An 18,965-nucleotide genomic window follows, 5' to 3' on the forward strand; every position below is an offset into this window, starting at 1 on the left:
GTGAAAAGAACAGCCTGTCCTGTCCGGAGCTCCCTCCCACTGCCCTCTGACTGGCTGCCTCCTAAGTGGTCTGCTTGTTTTCTCTCCACTGTGATTGGACTCAGGGAAAGTCGATAACTAAAATCTTTTTTTTTTTTTTTTCCCTCTTTTCCTCAGGACATACCTTTGTTGTTTTCAACTTTGGAGGCAGAGCTGGGCTGAGACGATTCAGCACAGTCACAGCCTGCACTCTGCTGCTGTGTTTACACTCAAGTTGTACACGGTGTCCTGGGTTTTAATCCAGCCACACACATTACATCATTTTATTATTAGACATATTACTAAACACCAAGTGTTAGTGGGAAATAGAGTTCCTATTCGCAAAGTATGGGACTGGTGTAGAAATGCTTTTGGTAGTTAGGTTCCCAGCAGTAAATTCTCTATTGTTCTTATAATAAAATGGACGTAGTATCTGGTCATTTAAACCTCATTATAGAACATGAGACAGTACGTTTGTTCATGAGGTTATTAGTGGGTAGATTGTGGATAAGTTATGGTAGTTTCTGATCCTATCAGTGCCGTGTCATTCCTCAGACTGAAGAACTCATTAAACATCTGTAATGACGTGCTGTATCTCCAGCAGGTCTTTGTGTAAGCGATAATAATCTTAATAATCACTCTGTGATCATTATTGTCTGCCAGTTTACATGGGCGGATCACTTTAGACCTGAAGTGTGTTTGTTAAGGGTGGAGTCGTTGTGTGTTTTACAATCAAAAATAGCGAGCGCATGAATTTACTACACCAGCGTTGCTTTTTAACCAATCAACTTGCCCGTTGAAGAAGAAAAGAAAAAGTACAAAACACAGGATATAAAATCGATTATTAGGCTCAGTTTTGCAACAGTTTATTTCTCTTAAAAACAATAATGAAAATATATATTTACAAAAACGTTGCTTTGGGAAGCTATACATATACCCACAACAAAAAGCTCAACATAAATAAGTTAGTATACTTTTTTCAGTGTTTTTGAAAAAAAAAGGGTAAAAAGGCACACAGGTACACTTCAAAGTTTTACACCCAAATGAGGCAAGTGTCACTTTGTTTTTCTGCCCTCAAAAAGGAGAAATTAAAAATAGTGCAATTACATGTTCCACATGAATTCCACACCACAAATACAAATCTTTGATTCACATATTTGCATAATAAGTAGCCCAGGGATTTAAACATGTTGAATCTATGTTAACCTGGGCTGCACCACATATTAAATGGGGTGGATTATGTGACCCAAAAGGCACTAAAATATGAATTTACCTAATTCAAAAATAAAAGCTAATTCTTAGGATTATTAGCAAATACTGTTAAAATTTGGTTGGATATTGCTCAGCAGTTTTGCCACCCACCCCCCCTCCCCTAATCCCCGAACAAAAGGCACAAACTTTGGTAAAAAAAAAAAAAAACTAAAATATAATAAAATTGTGAAAGAAAATTTGGGGGGGGGAAAGGAGACCATATTTGCATGTAAACTTTATCTTTCATGAGTGTTCCCAGTTAGATGGCGCCTCAACTTACAGTGTGGCCATCTGGGCCTTCAAAAACAAGATATACAACACTGGGACAAATAAAGCCATAGAAAAAGTGAAGACATTTTGTTTCCACATAACCCTGACTTTTGAAATCTGCATTTTTAACTTACATCAATTACCTGAATGAATGATACAACATTACCACTTAAACAAAATAATATTTCTCTGTTGAAAATTGCACTGCAACTTCCCGAGTCAAATTCACACACTTATTCAAATACATTTAACAAAAGTATGAAAAGCATAATATGCTTTTTTTTTTATGTGCTACATCTGAAACATAGGTAGTAGATTAAAAAAAAAAAAATGAGCAAAAATCCATTTGCACACTGCTACATTGTCTGCTGTTTCTGAGGCAATTTAATTAAAATGAGTGCCAAAACTTGATAGTGTACATATTCAGTGCTTGTGCAGCCTCTCCTCCTCCCTCCTATAGGAAAAGACTGCTTTTACATGTTCTCTCCCATCTGTCAGATGATGAGAACGGCTACAGTATTCCACCAGCAACAGGTCTCCCCGCTCTGTGGGACATGAAGAGGAAACAGGCTGTTGAATGGTGCAATTGAAAAAGCAGTTGCTCATGCTTGATATCCCTCATGCAGACACGCACGCACACACACAGACACGCACGCAGAGGGCGGCCAGTCATAGCACGAAGGGGTCGTGCAAGATGAAAAATGAAAGTTTGGAGGGCTGATGACGTGTACGTGTTGTGTGTAGTTCATAATTGCGTTATTGCAACAGTTACTGATGATAAACAAGTACATCAAACTCTATTGGCGTCCAAATGAACAGCCGAGCGTTAGTATTTTACGCATTGGAAACACGTGCATCGACATCCATTCAAATGACTTCATAACAGTGGAATAGTGAGATAGTGATTTCTAACCGAGCACTGTTTTTCACTGGACCTCCGCGCTCTGCTCAGGCCTGCTGGGTCTCTTCTCCGCGGCTTTTACCGCCTGACTTCCCGCACCGTGGTCTTCATCATCATCTTTGTCGGTGTGCGACCTTTTACTCTGAGACTCGCTGCAGCAGGATCCTAACAGACAGACAACAGAAAACACACGCACACGTAGAAAAGTTGTCAGGCTGTTTAAGTGTAGAGCTGCACGTCCCCTTTAAAAAAAGCACCTGATATCCTCGGAGAGAACATTTTACTGAGGGTTTTTTTTTTTTTTTTATGTGAAAACTGCAATGTAATTACTGCGCGACTTTGGTCCCATTGCCAAACCTGCATCACACTGCCAGGCTCAATATTAACAAATATTAAATGACTTAAACATCTGTAATGATATTCTGCGTCTCGCTGCTGCACACTTCTATTTGGCTGATCGACCGATCGTAGCCACGGTTGAACCCCGGACACAACTGGTGCTTGGCGCCTCCGCATAGCGGCACAGCAATGCGCAAGCAGCGCTTCAGAGTAAGTCAAAAAGGCAAATCACCTGAAGCTCCCGAACCTCTTTTCCTCGAACCGTTTCGGTCTCGTTGAGCCGACCTCTCCTCCTGTCTCCCGTGAGGCTCCCTGACATAAAACTCCGGTGCGTCGCGGTCCTCTTGCCAGTCGTAATTGCGCGGAGAGAGCGGCCTGTCGTTGACGGGATCGAAGTTGTACGTTTCCGTAAAACCCTCCACATCTCGCTGGATCGAAGCCGCCACGTAACTCCGTATCTCCTCCGGGTCGGGTCTGCCGAAGAGGTTTCTGCGGACCGACGGTCTGGCGCTGTCCGGCTGCCGCGCATCCACCCTCTCCACCGTCGGGCTCGCGTTAGAAAGGCGAACTTCTGACATCTTGTTGCACATATGACAAGGGGAGGGGTGAAATATACACAAACAAACAGGCAAACCCCCCTTTCACACTTCTATTTCCACGTAGTATTCCTTTAAAATGATGCAAAGTCACGGGGATGATGCGTGCATACTCCGCGTGTATCATCCAAAACGCGTCCGCGCAACAACAAAAAAAATGTGATAAAGTGTCTCCAAGGGCGCAGGGGCGTTTAAGAGAGCCACTCCTGTCAAGTCCGTAGTAACGCTGATGAAAACAACAAGTCAAGTCATGACAGCCAACATGGCGTTAGGGGCAGCAATGAGTGAAGAAGAAAAAAGTTGACATCAAGGACTATTTAAACAGAGAAGGCGATTCATTGGTCTGCGCACAAGGACCGCCCACTGGGCTCTCTTAAAGTCGAACAGGGCAACAACACAGAACTGGATTGGATCTGCTCTACACATGAATATGACCCAATTAATCTGTTGGATTAGCTAAATACAAAAGGAACACAGGTTGTGGTTATAAATGGGTGCTTATCATGCTCTATTTATGACAGCAGGCATCAGGTTAGACATGAGCAGAACACCTACAGGTCATAGATATCATTGGATCTCAGTAACTGTCATTTGTATCTCTGTGTTCATGCACAGTAAAATGTTTTGAATAATAAAAACAAAACGTGATAAGAACACAATAATGGAAACAGCTTCATCTCACTGCAGGAGTTTAGTGTGAGGTCTTGCTCCGGGCTGGTGGTAATACAATCAGAGGAATCAATTGTGCGAGTGCTGACGTGATCTGATCTGGTGTCACTTAACTGGTTTAGGCACGTACGTACATTCAGTTACAATTTCAAGGCTATTGGAGGCCAATGAGAGAGTAGAATGAGGGTTTTATGCAGGAAGACAACAAAAAAAAGGCACAAATGTGCCTCCTGGCATCCGATGACATCAGCTCTCGAGCAGAAAGCCTTCGGTCACCGTTGGCACGGTGCCTATTGCTGTCAGACTTTGCCAGTGGTGCCATGGAGGTGGTTTGTGTGCATCACTGGTTGTAATCGCTTATGTGTGCTTGGAATTTAAAGGGGCACAGAGAGTGGTGCAGCTTTAAAAGAAGAAGAAAAAAAAGACCTTTAAATTCACCACCATTTCCCTCTGGTGGGGGTTTCCAGCTGGCCTAATTGATCGAATAGATGTTCTGTACGTCCCAGAGCTGCACAGGAATCCGAGATAACGGCGTGAATGCATCTGTAATAGTGTGCACTCCTTGTGCCCCAGGAGTGCACAATGTCCCAACTCTGAACTGTACAGCGAATGTCACTCTGCATTCCTCTTCAGCATTTGCCAGAAAGAAAGAAAAACAAATCACTGGGCCTGCCTTAAAGGCCATGCTGTTTCAATTAGGCCTGGAAACGTCAAACATCTCGTGATGAAAACAGCGAGGCCATCTGTTGTATCAATGTTATCACCGGGATCACACTTAATCCATAATGTGTTTATGCTGCTGCAAACCGTGCACGGTGTTGTACAGAGGCATCCCTGAGATCAGAACAGACTGTGATCAAGATGATTAAATGGCAAGCGAGAGAACATTCTGTTTGGGTCAGGTTATACTGCAGTGTGTGTATTTAGAAAATGATGAAATGGGAGTAACTAATGATGCAACTGCAGCACATTCTGTCACTAAAACAAACAGTTACACATTCATTTTGATAACAGTCACAAAGCAAAAGAGAACGAAAGGTCACGGCGTAATCATTTTTTATAGTTTCAGATGACACAGAAAAACTATGTTTTGACTTCACAGAAGTTAGCGGTGCACCATCTGCAGAGATGAGAGGGATGACAGCGATGCACTCATAAAAAAAGGATGTCTTTAGTTAGATAATTAGTCCTGTGTTGCTGAAAAACAACATTATTTTTCTCGTAAAAAAAAAGTGTTAAAATATTGCACAACAGGCATTATTCATCAGGTACAAAGATTAATTGTAGGTGACTTAGGGGGGTTTGTTTAACAGGAAATTCAGAGCTACTGTCGGGCAACTTTGCATGTACATGAAACCAGAGTTGTATTCAGAGCCTTTTTCATTTGCTTCTATAAAACTCTCTAGAAATAAATAACAGCCTGAAGACCGGACAAAAGCATGATCTAGTGTTGTTCTGATGTGTGGTGCTAATTTTCCACCAAAATAAAATCAATGGCAATAAATTACAGGATGTTTTCATATGCTGTTTTTGCAGTTTAGTTCAGTATGGGTTTGATGGAGAGTTCTGGTAAAGCAGCGTGGCACATTTGGGACTCTTTAAATTACCAAACGTTTCTCATGTTATGGACCTCTTCTCGTCCGATGTCACGAGACGGCAGACTTGGAGCTCGGCTTTTTCTTGGACAGCTCAGCCTGGATCTGAAGTGGGAACTGTTTCAAGTGCTTGTTCACACACTGCATGCAGAACCTCTTGGTGTAGAAAAGACTGCAGTCCTGAGAGCAGAGAAGAGCACAGTGCAGCGTCGGTTTTCACATCAGCAATGGATGTTTAGCCACATTTAGTCCGAGATGGAAAGACTATCTACTTGAGACGCTGGATCAACTGATGTCAAGGGCATCAGTCATGAAGTTCACCCAGCGCATGTAAATGCCACATGATTGCAAAGTCATCTGAGGAAAACATCTAAACCACAAATGCATATTTTAATCGCCAGTGACCTGCAAGTGGAAAACTGTCACAGGAGCTCAGTTTGGGTTTGATGATGAGGACCCCGAGTATTTACTTTGTCTCTGTGGATGAGGATACTATTTGATAACCTGAATTACACGATCACATATTTAATCTGTGGCAAAAACAGACTGAAGCAATTCGATTTTAAGACAACCTACCGGACCAACACAGACACATGTGCTGCACAAGCTGCAGGTAGAGCCTAGAACAAGAAACTTTTCCTTGTCCGGACTGAAGGGGTCCTGGGTTACAAAACACTCCTCGAGCAGCCTGTTGGGCGACACAAGCAGACCTACATGCATAACTTAGGTTCACAAAGACAAAACAGTCGTGTGTTTCAAGACAGACTATAAATATAACGGATAATAGCTGGAGGGTTAATTTCGCTGTGTGTCTGACGTCGTTATAACTTTACAGGCACGTAACGTAGCAGCTAGCTAACAGCGTTAGCTTTAGCATGGCTAGCTCCAGAGCACGAACAGGCTCGCTTGGCTTAATGTCCACTTACACAATGGCTCTGGTGTTTGGTGGTTTCTGGCCGTAGTAAGTAAAGGGGCTACTTAAACCACACAGCTGACATGTAAATGTTTTTTGAGGGGTAAGGCTTGTAGTTTGCTCCATCTTTCGAAGCCGAGGAGCAGAAAAAAAGTCACTTCCTGGTTTTCGCATCGAGTCCAGCCATGTTGTTTCATAACGTTTTAGCGCCCCCTAATGGCCCGGGGAAGACCGTGTACAGATAAAGTACATATAAATACAATTGTATAGTTTATCACAGTATTAGGATGCTTCAAACGAATGTGGGTTGATATATATTATTATAGAAAATATGAAAGTGTAGTGAACCAGCCGAAATTGATAACATGGATTATTTCTGTAGTAAAAATATAATACATTTTACAGCAACCCTCAATATGCCGTTAAAGGAAAAGCACAGGTGCAATTAATCAAATTACTGGCTTACAAGGAGACTTCAATGGAACAAAGCTGTCATTAACATGATTAGTTCCACCTGTGCTTTTCCTGCTATGACATCTCGTATGTGCAGTGAAAAATCTTAGCAAAGGTATTTGAACAGATATCAGATAAATAAGTCAGGGTATTACAAATAAAAGTTCAATATAGTTTATTTTAAACTACCACATGACGTGATTCATTTTATTGAAACAAATGTATTTCTTATGGTACACTACATGATACAAAATATAAACAGTTTTATTCTGACACGAAACAGTGTTACAATACTACATCGGGAGGTGAAGTGTAACGCAGCAAATGAGGCAACAAGCTCCTCTTTTTGAGGTTTTACTGTCGGCGGACACTTTCACTGTGGCAACTACATTCCTGTTACATTTACAAAACATAAACCAGCTTAACATATTATTGCGTTTGAGGTGTGCTGTCATTTTTTAGTTTTTAGCAGTAGGTTAAGGATTAAAATAAATATATTACACATGAAAGTACAATATTTTCAAATGATGGCTGCCATCAGTAGAAGTAAGGTCGGTTGATTCATGATGTGATAACATTCCCTGATCCAACACTGAATGGACGTCTGTTTTGTTGTGTGGTGAATGCATAATGTGTGATCAAAGTATAGGAAATATGAGCTCCAGCATTGAAACATGATGGCACACGATGAATACTGATGCAGGTGTTTCTTCAACCACTACACCCAAAATGATTGAGTGAGACATGGCTGATTTCAATAAGGTATTAATACACAATGAAAGGACATGACAAAGCTTAACCTAATCCAAACGATTTGAATTAACATATCACATGCACTAAATATCCAAAATAATTGGAATATTTTTATATCGAGTTGCCTATTGCACAACTAACATTTCAGTTACCTTTAAGGATTCAAATGTTATAACTTCTCCAACTTGTCTGCTTCTTTTACCACACTTGAACTTATGTTCAAGATCCATATTTAGCATCAGTGCATGCATGACTGCAGCAGTCATGTCCGGATATCTTTAATATGTGTACACCCATTTTAAATGTTAGGCAAACTTGCAAAGTCCACTCCCTATTTAGCTTTTGATCAGTCGGTAGAATAAAAGCTGGCATCCAGCACCCAATCCATAGCGATTGGGTGCTCTCAAATCAAAGCATTAAAATAAAAAAAAATATTTCTACACAGGTTTATTCCCCACTGTGTCCCCTTTCATTGAAGCAGCCACTCCACCTACAAAAGCTGCCTTTCCACGGCAGATCCCAGCAGTGTGCAGCCTCAGGAGCTGCACGACATACTACTTACAGTACATTGATGTGCATGATAGTATCAGTCAATATTTATGGACACCCAGTTTTGAGTGGCATACATAAATATTAGAATACATGTCCCCAGTTCATGACCATGTGCTGTCTACTCAGTACATGTCCCGATATATCTCTTGCAGGAGCGGGTGCAGCGACGTGTCCTCTGTCGTCTTGATTTCCTGCACCAACTGAGCATGCTCGGTGACCAGCTCCCGGAGGTCGGCCAGTTTCTGCAGCAGTCTGGGGAAGAGGAAGTTGTCGTCCGGGTGGTTGGCCAGCAGGTGGAGCCGGAGAGCCAGAACAATGCTTTCCTGCAGCTGCTCGATGAGAGGCACATCCACCAGGCCTGGGCGATCTGGAGGGAAGGGATCAGAGAAACATACCAGCAGGATTCAGATTTGTTTTTGTGCAAATTTGCACCTTTTGTGCACTTAAAAAAAAAGAAGGAAATTGTCAGTCACCTCCGCAGCAGATAATGGCAGCCACAAAAAGGGCCAGGTCGCTGTCGTCCAGCTCCAGGGAGTTGAAGCGTGTGGCAAACTGGAATTTGGGCTCCATCATGTCGCCAAATGGCCGCCGCCGGCTCTTGAGGAACTCCCGGGTGATGAAGCCTCCACCACGGGCCACCAGGAGGCCGTCTTTGTTCATGCAGGAGGCCAGGAGGGTGAAGAGGGCTTCATGAACGCCATACTTCAAGAGAGTCACCTGAAAGTGCAGGTAAGGAGGCCGAAGCATGACGCCGATGTGCCTCCAAACGACAGTGGTTTTTTTATGTGTCCGTAACTACATGAGCACAAACCTCTTTGGTTCACGGTAAGTAAACGACTTTGTACTCTACTTATCACATGGAATCACGGCAGCCAGATACAGCAAACACACCTGGTCATTCAGATCCAGGTCTTGGAAACCGGGCACCGCCTTGGCGAACTCCGTCAGCTCTGTGACCGTCTCCACCGAGGTGCTCTGGCAGCAGTGGAAGAGCCTGGCTTCAGCCTCCCTCTGCTGCAGTTCCCCACACCCTGCGGCCAGAACCACGTCCCCAGCTCGAAGGCCGCTCTCGGGCTCCGGACAGTCACCGTTCCCCACCTGGGCCGCCAACGTCCTCTCCGCCTGCTGGAACGTCTCCATGTCGTGAATGATGAAAGGCTGCGGGGAAAGACGGAGGAGAAAACGGTCGGTCGGCGAGGATATTCTTTATCGAGCAGAGATACATAATAAAGAATATCGTGGTTTTTTTACTGTACCGGCTTGCTGGTCTTTCCGGTGAGTATGAGCCGAGCTTTCGCCTTGTTCATGTTGAAGTTCTTCATGTAGGCCTCGTGGATCTGCCCCACCAGAGTCTTGTGGTCGGTCAGCATGGGGCTTGCCTCCTCTTCCTCCACCATCTTGCATTCTGCCTTTAGCTTTAGCTTCTCCGCCTGAGGCATGCGACCAAACCGGATGGCTGGTGAACAGAAACATTCATCATTTGCACAAAAGCGAGAAAAGTTTTCAAATAGTAGCTGTGTTAGTTTACAGAGACGCCACACAGAGACATCCGACATATCCTCCTACAGCAAACATGCATGTCTGCTCACACACACACACACACACACGTATTCGCCCCAAACAGATCTGGTGCCTTGCGTTCTCTTCCCTCTCTTCTGAGGACAACATGTCGTCCTCCTCTCAGGTTACTGAACGTTCTGTCTGCGGTGGGAGGCCATTTGCAACAAACCCCACGACCCTTCAGCAGTCAGTGCAGTTGACGGGCCAGATGTGGAGCTACACGGGCCTGTGCTTTGTCAGAGTCAAGCAGGCTCCGGCAGGAGCGGGACGCTGTGCTGTAAAAGCCCTGTCAATGTACAGCACGCTGATCTGGAGCCAACCCGCATGAGGACACATCCTGTTGTCGAGAACACAGACCACGGTGTCGACTGAAGACGTGGCGAGCGGAGATTTGTGGAACTGCATTCACGACAAATACTCGCACGTGCTTTCATTGCTATATCATCAATTGAGCTAATATACACTGGAGAAGATAATGGAACACAATTTTTCCTATCTCTCTTGCAGATTAATTAAAAGTTCAATTCAGAAGAAATAAAACACACGTTTGCTCAAATTTCTATACGCAGTATTTTACTGCTGGAGCCTAAGTTGGTCTGGTGTGACCCACAGCAAGAGAATGCTGTGTATCTGATGTTAGCGAGTCCATTCACTGACTTCATGGCCGATATATACATATGCTTCAAACTGAGTTGTAGGTTTACCATTGTGGGACATGCCTACAGAGAGGCACTTGTGGAATCGGCAGTACTGGCACTTGTTGCGGTTCTTCTTTTGGATTTTGCAGTTGCGTTCACACTTATCATACTCCAGCTTCAGCCTGATGGTCCTCCTGAAGAAACCCTGGTAGACACAGAACGACGCATGCGGTCATTTGAAGATCATACCATCAGGTTACATACTCTTGGTGGTACGTCAGCCCATAAGGAGGTTAACCCTCAGGTCTGTACACTCCCTTGTGCCTCCCAGGTCAGAAATGACCCACTCTTTTGCTATATTTAAAGAGCGACACTGGGATACAGAGCAGTGGGCCAACACATGCTAAAAGATGTCAAACTGAAACATACGATCCTTTCACGCACCTATGTGCATCACTGAAATTTCAGTCAGAGCATTCCTCATCCCTCACTGTCGAAAAAAAGGCCACGTAGATTCTCTGGCAATACATCTGGAGCCACACGGTCACGCTATACGTCGGCCATCATCTTACAGAAGGGCTCGTCTGCCTTTATGTTGAAGACACGCAGTTATTGAGGGTTATTATGCGTCTCGCATCACTCTTTGTGGTGTTTCAAACCATTTGTGGGGAGAACTGGATGTATTCATCATGGAAACACAGAGGGGAGAAATGTGAAGGGTCCAGGCATGTGATAGTCATCAAAAATACATTACAAAACAACAGAACTCCCCATGAGGAGAAAACTGATGTGCGCATGTCTTTGCTTGTCTGTGTATGGGTGTACGGACAGTGACACAACCAGTACTTTAACTATAGATGTAAGACAAGTTTTAATTCAGGCATTCGTACAAACGATACACCGACCATCGCTTCAGATTGAACCCCTCGCACCACAGCATGACTCCACATTCCATTCACATTCCCACCACCGAGCGCTCCTCTCTTAAAGCGAGGTGTTGAAAGCGATACGCGGAGCGCGTCGAGCGTGCGCTGCGACTGCGACTGCTACATATCGCGAGCCAGATTTTTCCATGACGCCACGATATCAAAGCACTCCCCTCACATGTGCAGCGTCCCACAGTGTCAGTGTCCCTACTTCAGAGTGGCAGCGGCCTGACTCAGGGGCCGACAAGATCAAGAGTCGCTTGTGTTGATTCTGATGAATGACATGTGGGTCATAACGCTTTAACCCTGCAGGGCGATGGCGTGTTTTGCAGGAATCCAAAAAAAACTAAAAAAACATGTGCATTGTGCAACTGACAGAATGGTGTCTCCAATGGATTAGAGTGAAACTGAAGGCAGAGTGCCTGTCCAGTGGAGTGAACAATCAGATTCTCTCCAGCAGGGCAAAAGGGGTGATTATGTAAGAAACAGAACGAGCAGAACACCAGTAGCAGCTCTGTCCAACCTCAAATGAAGGAGTGGTACCACAACACCGTCAGCTGTGGCTGACGGGAGAAACCTTTCAAAAGCAGGCACAGGTTAAAAAGTCATGCATGAACAGCAAACAAAGGCTCAGATTAGCAGCAGCAAGCGGCTCAGAGGAGTGCGAGACTAGGACGAGCTCACGTGACTTGGCAGTGTTGACCCTTAATGCTTTTAACACACCCAGTGGTCTCAGTTACAAGTCCTCTAGTTCTGTCTGTCCTGGGGGAGATGAACTGTTTCAGGCCTGACGGATACCTTTATTATGATTAAACATTTATATGCAAACCAAATTCCTCTTATCAATAAATCCCAAAGATGACTCTGTATAGAGGTCATATTTAGTAACAAGCTCAGCGGGGGCTCTGTGCCAGCAACAGCTCCATGTGTGTACTGGTGCTTGTGTGTGTGTGTGTGTGTGTGTTAACATCACTCAGTCAGGCTCGGTGCCAAGCAGCGGAGAGGTGGACAAGTTGAGCAAGGCCACCACGTCCCCCCGCCCCCCCCCCCCACCTCACATGACCTGGCTGCATGTCTCAGAAACTTTCCACTGGCCTCCAGGTCAGGCGCCTCCGCATGCCGAGCTTGTTTCGGGTGTGCGTGCGTTGGCTCAGGCACGTAATGTACACGTGTACACAAATACACACATTTGCCTTTGCGGCACATGTTGTCACCCGTCTGATTGTGTCTGTCTGTATGTTTACCTGCATATCTTTGTGTGGCCTCTATGTCCTTTCTCACTTTGATGTTGACAGTATGTCTGTACATGCATACGTGCTCTGACTGGCTGCGCCGGGGCCTGTTTTTCGTCCCCCGTCTCTCACCTTGCAGCCCTCACAGGCGTGCACCCCGTAGTGGAAGCCTGAGGCCTTGTCTGAGCACACTCGGCACTCCAGGTTGAGGGGGCTGGCGCTCTCCTCTGGACTCGGCGCTGCCGCACACACCCCCGACGACGGACTGGAGGCTGGGGTCAAGGTGTCTACAGCAAGACAACAGAGCAGAAAAGGAGGCAACAGCGAGTGATGTCGCTGGGCTAACCTTTGATACCACACATTGAGTATGTTTCAGGAGGACTCGCAACAAAGCAGCAGCCAGCAGACAGTTAGCTTAGCTTAACAGAAGCTAATGTTTTTGAGCTAACTGTTTTGTACGGATTTAACAGACTAATTTGTGATCTTTAGGTTTAGGTGTTCAGGCTAGCTTTTTCCAGTCTTTAAGCTAAGCTAACCAGCTGCTGGCTGTAGGGTTAGTTTCATGCTTATATGGCTATAAAAAAATGTCTTTATGTTACAAATATCTGTAATACCAAGAAAACTGAACAACCAGTCACAACAAAGGGAAACGAACCCCTGATCTATTGTTGCACACAGCATTATTATGGGGATTTGAACCAATCAGAACAATAGTGATATTGGACTCTTAACAACCAAATGAACCATATCTGTCAAATAGATCAGGATGAATTCATCTTTTTCCCGTGACGGAAAATGAGTATTCCTGTTAAACAGGCCTCATAAGAATATTAGGTAATTGGTAATGAGGCTTTTTTAGTTTGTGTCTTTGTTTTTTTCAAGTGCTGCTCAGGAATTTGGAGACAACATCATCAATTGGGAGACACAGAGAGAAATGAACTGTATCTAATCTTCCGTAATCAGACAGGCAGTCTCTTACAAACGGCCTCGTTAGGCTCAATGGAGCCAAAGGCTCAACAGGTCAGTGTTGTAACTATTTCACGTGACTGATCATCGACCCAGCGACCATTTCTTCCACCCATGAGGCCACTTGACTACTCACCCAGTGCAATGGAGCTCTCGGACCCTGAGCCGGTGCTCTGGTACGGCGGGAAATCAAATCCCAGAGTGTCGTCTCCTATAGACTGGGAGATGTCCCGAAGATCCTCCATCAGGTCTCCACACAGCGGACTGTCGAGCAGGGAATCCCCGAGCGGGGATGGGGGGCTAAAGAGATCCCTGGCCATGGTGGAGATCAAGCCAAACCTGGGAGGAACAACCCCTCACTCACTAGACTGATAAGAGGGGAGAGAGAATACGAATGAGGACAAAGGGTGATAAAGAAGCTGAAATCCTGAGGCAGCCATTCGATTGGTTGAGAGCCCAGCTCTGGAAAAACCTCTGACCCCTTAGATTGGGTGCAAACTTCTAAAAGGGATTTTTTTTTTTTTTGCTTTTGGAAAATGATTCAATATGTCCGCTCCGACACAGTCGGGAGCTTTTCCGTGAACAAGCCATGTAACTTAAAAATACTGAACTCAAAACTCCGAATACTTCTGCATTTCTCTGTGTGATGGCCTGAAGTTCTCGAACACACCGTTTAAAGATGTCACCACCAGCCGTAAGTGCATCGTTTTATTCCCTGCGCTTGGAACCTGGTTTATTCTCTTTCAGATAAAACATCACAAACATGAACAAATCGAAGTTAAAGTGCTTTTTTTTAATAAGTGAACCTTGCCCACAGAGTCAGCAGCGGCCCATTATTCACAGATTAAATTCCAGCCAAAGTACACCGTATTACAAAGCTCTGTATCTCATTTATTGACCGACTCTGATGCTCCAAAGAGACAAAGAGTACATACCGTGCTTTAAGTGACTTTCTCTCTGTTACGTTACGTTCAACAAAGAACTCTGTGTCCGGCTACTCCTCTGGCTGCCCGTCCGCTCGGAGTGGATCTTAAAAAGTATGTGTGGGAGGGAGTTTGCTGGAGCTCTCAGCTGCTCACAGCGGGGTAAAGGACATCTGTTCGAGCCATCCCACAACATCACAGCACCAGTGCTCATGTTCAATAACGCATCCCCCAACTTCCAGTAATTCATCGCGGCAGATGTTGCCGTTGTTGTTGATAGATTACAGACTAGGATTTAACACATGATGCTGTAAAATGGAAACCTGTATTAGTCATGATGGGATCACAAGCAAATTGTAGGTTAAAGGCAGACGAGCAGGAATCTGCTTTTTAAAAGACCTCTGCTCCTGGATGATTACAATAACATTTGATCTGTGTCAGAATTCTAACAACGTTACACCGTCAAGGCAGGAATCAGCAACTTTATCTCTGATGATCTACAGAGAGATTTGGCTGTGGGGCCTTCACAGACCTCATGTGAAAGCTCAAATGTAAAAATCGCAGTTTACACAGCTGCTTACATCTGTAAGGCCAGCACGGCAAAAAACACTGGCCGACATGAGATTGTGCAACTTCAAACTTTCGCTGTTGAGAACCACCGACTTTCAGCGGGTTGGTTATACGCCGTCTTCATCTGTGCACACAGGCCAGACAGAGAGGATATGATAAATCAGAGCATGTTTGTTCTTGTTTATCTAGTCTTAGGGTTACAGCGTTTCAGAGGACGGGTCTGGACAGCGTGCCAAAGTCGTTTAGGCCTAAAGGGGGAAATCCGTGAGAGTGTAAAAAGCCCCATAGCTAGAGTATGTTGTACCATGTAGACTTCACTGCAGAGGCCGTGCAGACTGAAGCAGCTAACTGGTCTGTCGTCGTCATCAAGGGGCGGATTGTGCAAATGCGTTTTCTCTTGCAGCACAATAGCAACATTTATACTTCAGTGCATTGAGTTCATCTTAAAATTAACCCATTGTGTCCCCCTGCATCTCCAGCCATGGATGTCTCGTTAACATTAGATGTTTTTGAGAGTGCATGACCATACGCCTACACTTATGCAGAAAAAAAAGAAGTAGGTCTGAAATGTATTCAGCCATTAAATGACAACCAGCAGTAACTTGAAAGTCAATTCTATAACTGACTGGTAGCCAGTGCAGAGAAACTGAGCATCGGTGTGATGTGTTCAGCTTTCTTAAGTCTACAGATGGTCTAGTCCTGAGTAAAGACCATAACACACCACAGTCTAACGTACTTGAGATGAACACATGAATTAGTTTGCCAAAATGAAATTCTCGATCTGAATCAACATGAAGATTTCTGCCAGGCCTCTCGGCCATGGGGTCGCATCCCCCGTCTCGTAGGGCTCTAGGACCGTGCGTGAAAAAGACCAGCCCGGTTGTTTTTAGTCCAGCAAGCAATATTTTATGATCAGCAGTTTTGAACGCAGCAGCAGAGTTCCAATAGCGTAGAAGTGACGTCTCGCGAGAGTGTGTTTAATCGGAGGTCAATAACAACTTTAAGAGCAGTCTCGGTGCTGTGATGGAGTCGAGATCCAGCCTGGAAGTCAACTCGACCAGCGGTTCTCCTTCTCCACCATATTCACGTCAAGGACCACGAAGCTGAAACACACGAGGTCACGGACCCCCAGTCGGTACGATTTCTCTTCAGGGACCTCGTCTGAAAAGATTTTGGTCGTTAGATGTGATTAAGACCAGAATTATATTGTCATCAGCTGCAGTTCAGAGAGATCATAAACCATGAGTGCAAAATGAGAGTGAGTGCACAGTTATTTTTAGTTGGTGATGTCTGAGTCAAAAGGATTGTGTTGCTTGGTCTCTTTTTGTAGATGTCAAGGTGAGTCTGGAGTTTAAAGTGGTTTTTTTTACATTCACGCTCTTTTCTGCACTCTCTGCTGTGGTCTTTTTGTCCAAACGGTATCCAAAGAGGGTGAGAGGGTCCTGGCTCCACCTGAGGAACCAGTCCCTCTGGTGCTAGGACCCTGGGGACGTCAACAGCCCAGACCTGCACCCAGAGCTGCAACCAAAGTCCTAAAATCAATTTGTGTTTTGGAAGAAAATGAATCCTGCAACTATGTGGAGGCTCATTTGAAAACGTTTCAAGCAACGATGCCAAACATTTCATGGTTCCAGGTTTTTATAGGTGAGAATTGTTTACAGTAAATTGAATATTTGGGTCACTGTTGCACTGTTTTTATGATGTTTTTCAGACCAAATAATGGCTTAAATCTAGAAAACAATCTGCAGGTTAATCCCTTATGAAAATAGTTATTAATTGAATGCCGAAAGCTGCACTGACGCAAGTTCTGTTCTCTCTGTTTCCCTTTCATTATTTCATTATTGAATTCAATAAGTGGATACGTTGATGCTGACAGCTTTCTAATGAACACACCTGGTCTGTAACTTGAACTAGGTTGACGACTAACTCCTACACCGTGTTGATATGACTTCATTGGCTCTTTCATAGATGACTCTGGACCAGCCCATGTTTCCCCCATCACATCAAAGAACATTGTGTTTTAATTCCCAGAGGAACTCTGATCCCAGACAGCGAGGCTCTATCTTTAGCTCACAGGAGAAGAGGAAACAGCAACTGCCCTGAGAGCAGTCAGCTGAAGTCAACAACAGCTTGTTAACAGATAACAGCGAGGATACAATCAAAAGAAAAGAAAGAAAACGTGCACCCCCCAATCCCCCCGTCAGAAGCCCCGAATCAGGATCAGATGTTTTGACCTTTCTAAGACCTTCTTAAGTCTCTGCAACAAGGTCACCCATGTGCCTCACATACCAACACGTCTGGAGCAGAGGAGACCCAAAACAAACTATCTTGATGAGAACAAGTTGTGCATTTACAGGAGGGTCGTGTTGACTTGTCACTACGCTGCACAGATAAGGAAATGGAAATCTGTTTGAAGGGGGGAATTTATGGCCAACAGAAAGATATGTTCCTCTCAGAAAGAAGCATTTCTTCACACCATGTGTGTGTGTGTGTGTGTGTGTGGGGGGGGGGGGGTTATTACTAAAGCAGGTGCAGGGCTCGAGCAGTCAGGAAGTTCATGTGGGGCTCATTCGCCACACATGCTGAGAACAAAGACATGCCTTCTTCTTCATGCAGGCATAGGAGCGAGAAGCCGACAGCTATTATATAACAGTAAGGCTCTACCGTCTTTTGAGAAATCCACTCATGCAGCATTACTTTCTGCTCAGGCGTCATACAACAGTAACCCCACGCCGGACCCTGAACGACACAAGTTTGTTAGTTCTCCTCAGACAACAGGAAAGTGAGCTTATAGTCACACTTACATAACATAGCAGAGCTTCAAGTGAAGCTTGTGAATTACCTCAGAGGATGCTATCCGGAGCATTTCCAGATGCTGCTGACGGCATGGACGCCCCTCGGTCCCGGGACGCTCAGATCCCCGATCAGCTCTGCTGGTAAAACTTGATGCGTCGCGTCGCGGCGCGCGGGCAAACTTCCGCTCATTCTCTCTGCAGGAAATAACGTAGGAACGGACGGAGACGCGGCACGCACACCCCCCTGACACACCTATGGTTTCCACCAATGGGCACGCGGGGATTTAAAAACGGACCACCCATCTGTGGGTTTTTTTTTTTTTTTGTCAGGCTGCAACTACTTCCCGGTGGCTCGGGACGTCACCGGACGGTGCATGTGAACCGGGGGACCGTGACGTGGCCACTCCTCCGTTGTCTCATGTGTCGACAGAGCAGCACGTCTCATGAATCATTTACAGTGGAGCCACTGTTAATCACCGCCATCATATATTATGGGATACTGATTACACAAACGCTCAATAAGATGCTCGTTTTTCACAATAACATGTCAAACAACACAACATACATTATGTAAGTACGTTCAGTACCCCATCCATGTGTTGAACATACTTTATGTTGTGGTGCAATAGTCACACAAGTCCTGCTTATTTATTGTAATATTTTCTTTACTTCTACTTAACTATTAAACTATTGTACGTTTTACTCCACTACAATAATTGTATCTAACAGCTTTATTTTCTAGTTACTTTACGGATTAAGATTAAACTCACAACCCAGAGTTTATAACATGTGACACACTGTTAAAAGTGCAAGTAATGTTACACATGAATGCATCTGCAATAACACAATATCATAGTTCAACACTAAAGAGACATATTTCTGAATCATCAGTACGTTTAAGTTAAATAGTTTAAGTAATATTTCAACACTGGTATTTGACTTGCAATGGAGTCTTCTTATATTGCAGTGTTTATCTTCCACCACTGCATACACATTATAGTGTATAAATAACAATGAAACTGCTATAAACATGTGAAAAAATGTT

General features: G+C 44.5%; 3 protein-coding genes across 3 annotated transcripts; all 3 read right to left on the bottom strand.

Moving 5' to 3' along the window:
* Positions 1-872: 872 nt before the first annotated feature.
* On the bottom strand, positions 873-3,642 carry LOC306795692 (cyclin-dependent kinase inhibitor 1B-like). The gene is made up of 3 exons (XM_079294282.1): positions 3,012-3,642; positions 2,453-2,605; positions 873-2,084 (listed from the first exon to the last, which is right to left on the bottom strand). Exons 1-2 carry the CDS (start codon positions 3,367-3,369, stop codon positions 2,466-2,468), a joined length of 498 nt encoding a protein of 165 aa, XP_079150408.1. The 5' UTR covers positions 3,370-3,642; the 3' UTR covers positions 873-2,084; positions 2,453-2,465.
* A 1,480-nt stretch (positions 3,643-5,122) lies between these two features.
* Positions 5,123-6,724, bottom strand: cdpf1 (cysteine rich DPF motif domain containing 1). The gene is made up of 3 exons (XM_079294165.1): positions 6,566-6,724; positions 6,216-6,327; positions 5,123-5,819 (listed from the first exon to the last, which is right to left on the bottom strand). Exons 1-3 carry the CDS (start codon positions 6,676-6,678, stop codon positions 5,691-5,693), a joined length of 354 nt encoding a protein of 117 aa, XP_079150291.1. The 5' UTR covers positions 6,679-6,724; the 3' UTR covers positions 5,123-5,690.
* A 480-nt stretch (positions 6,725-7,204) lies between these two features.
* pparaa (peroxisome proliferator-activated receptor alpha a) lies at positions 7,205-18,159 on the bottom strand. Its single transcript, XM_079294183.1, has 8 exons — positions 17,968-18,159; positions 13,769-14,000; positions 12,799-12,953; positions 10,575-10,713; positions 9,567-9,766; positions 9,202-9,468; positions 8,784-9,027; positions 7,205-8,677 (listed from the first exon to the last, which is right to left on the bottom strand). Exons 2-8 carry the CDS (start codon positions 13,950-13,952, stop codon positions 8,433-8,435), a joined length of 1,434 nt encoding a protein of 477 aa, XP_079150309.1. The 5' UTR covers positions 13,953-14,000; positions 17,968-18,159; the 3' UTR covers positions 7,205-8,432.
* Between the last annotated feature and the right edge of the window lie 806 nt (positions 18,160-18,965).

The sequence above is a fragment of the Melanostigma gelatinosum genome (genome assembly GCF_949748355.1).
Source record: "Melanostigma gelatinosum genome assembly, chromosome: 22".
Classification (NCBI taxonomy): Eukaryota; Metazoa; Chordata; class Actinopteri; order Perciformes; family Zoarcidae; genus Melanostigma; species Melanostigma gelatinosum.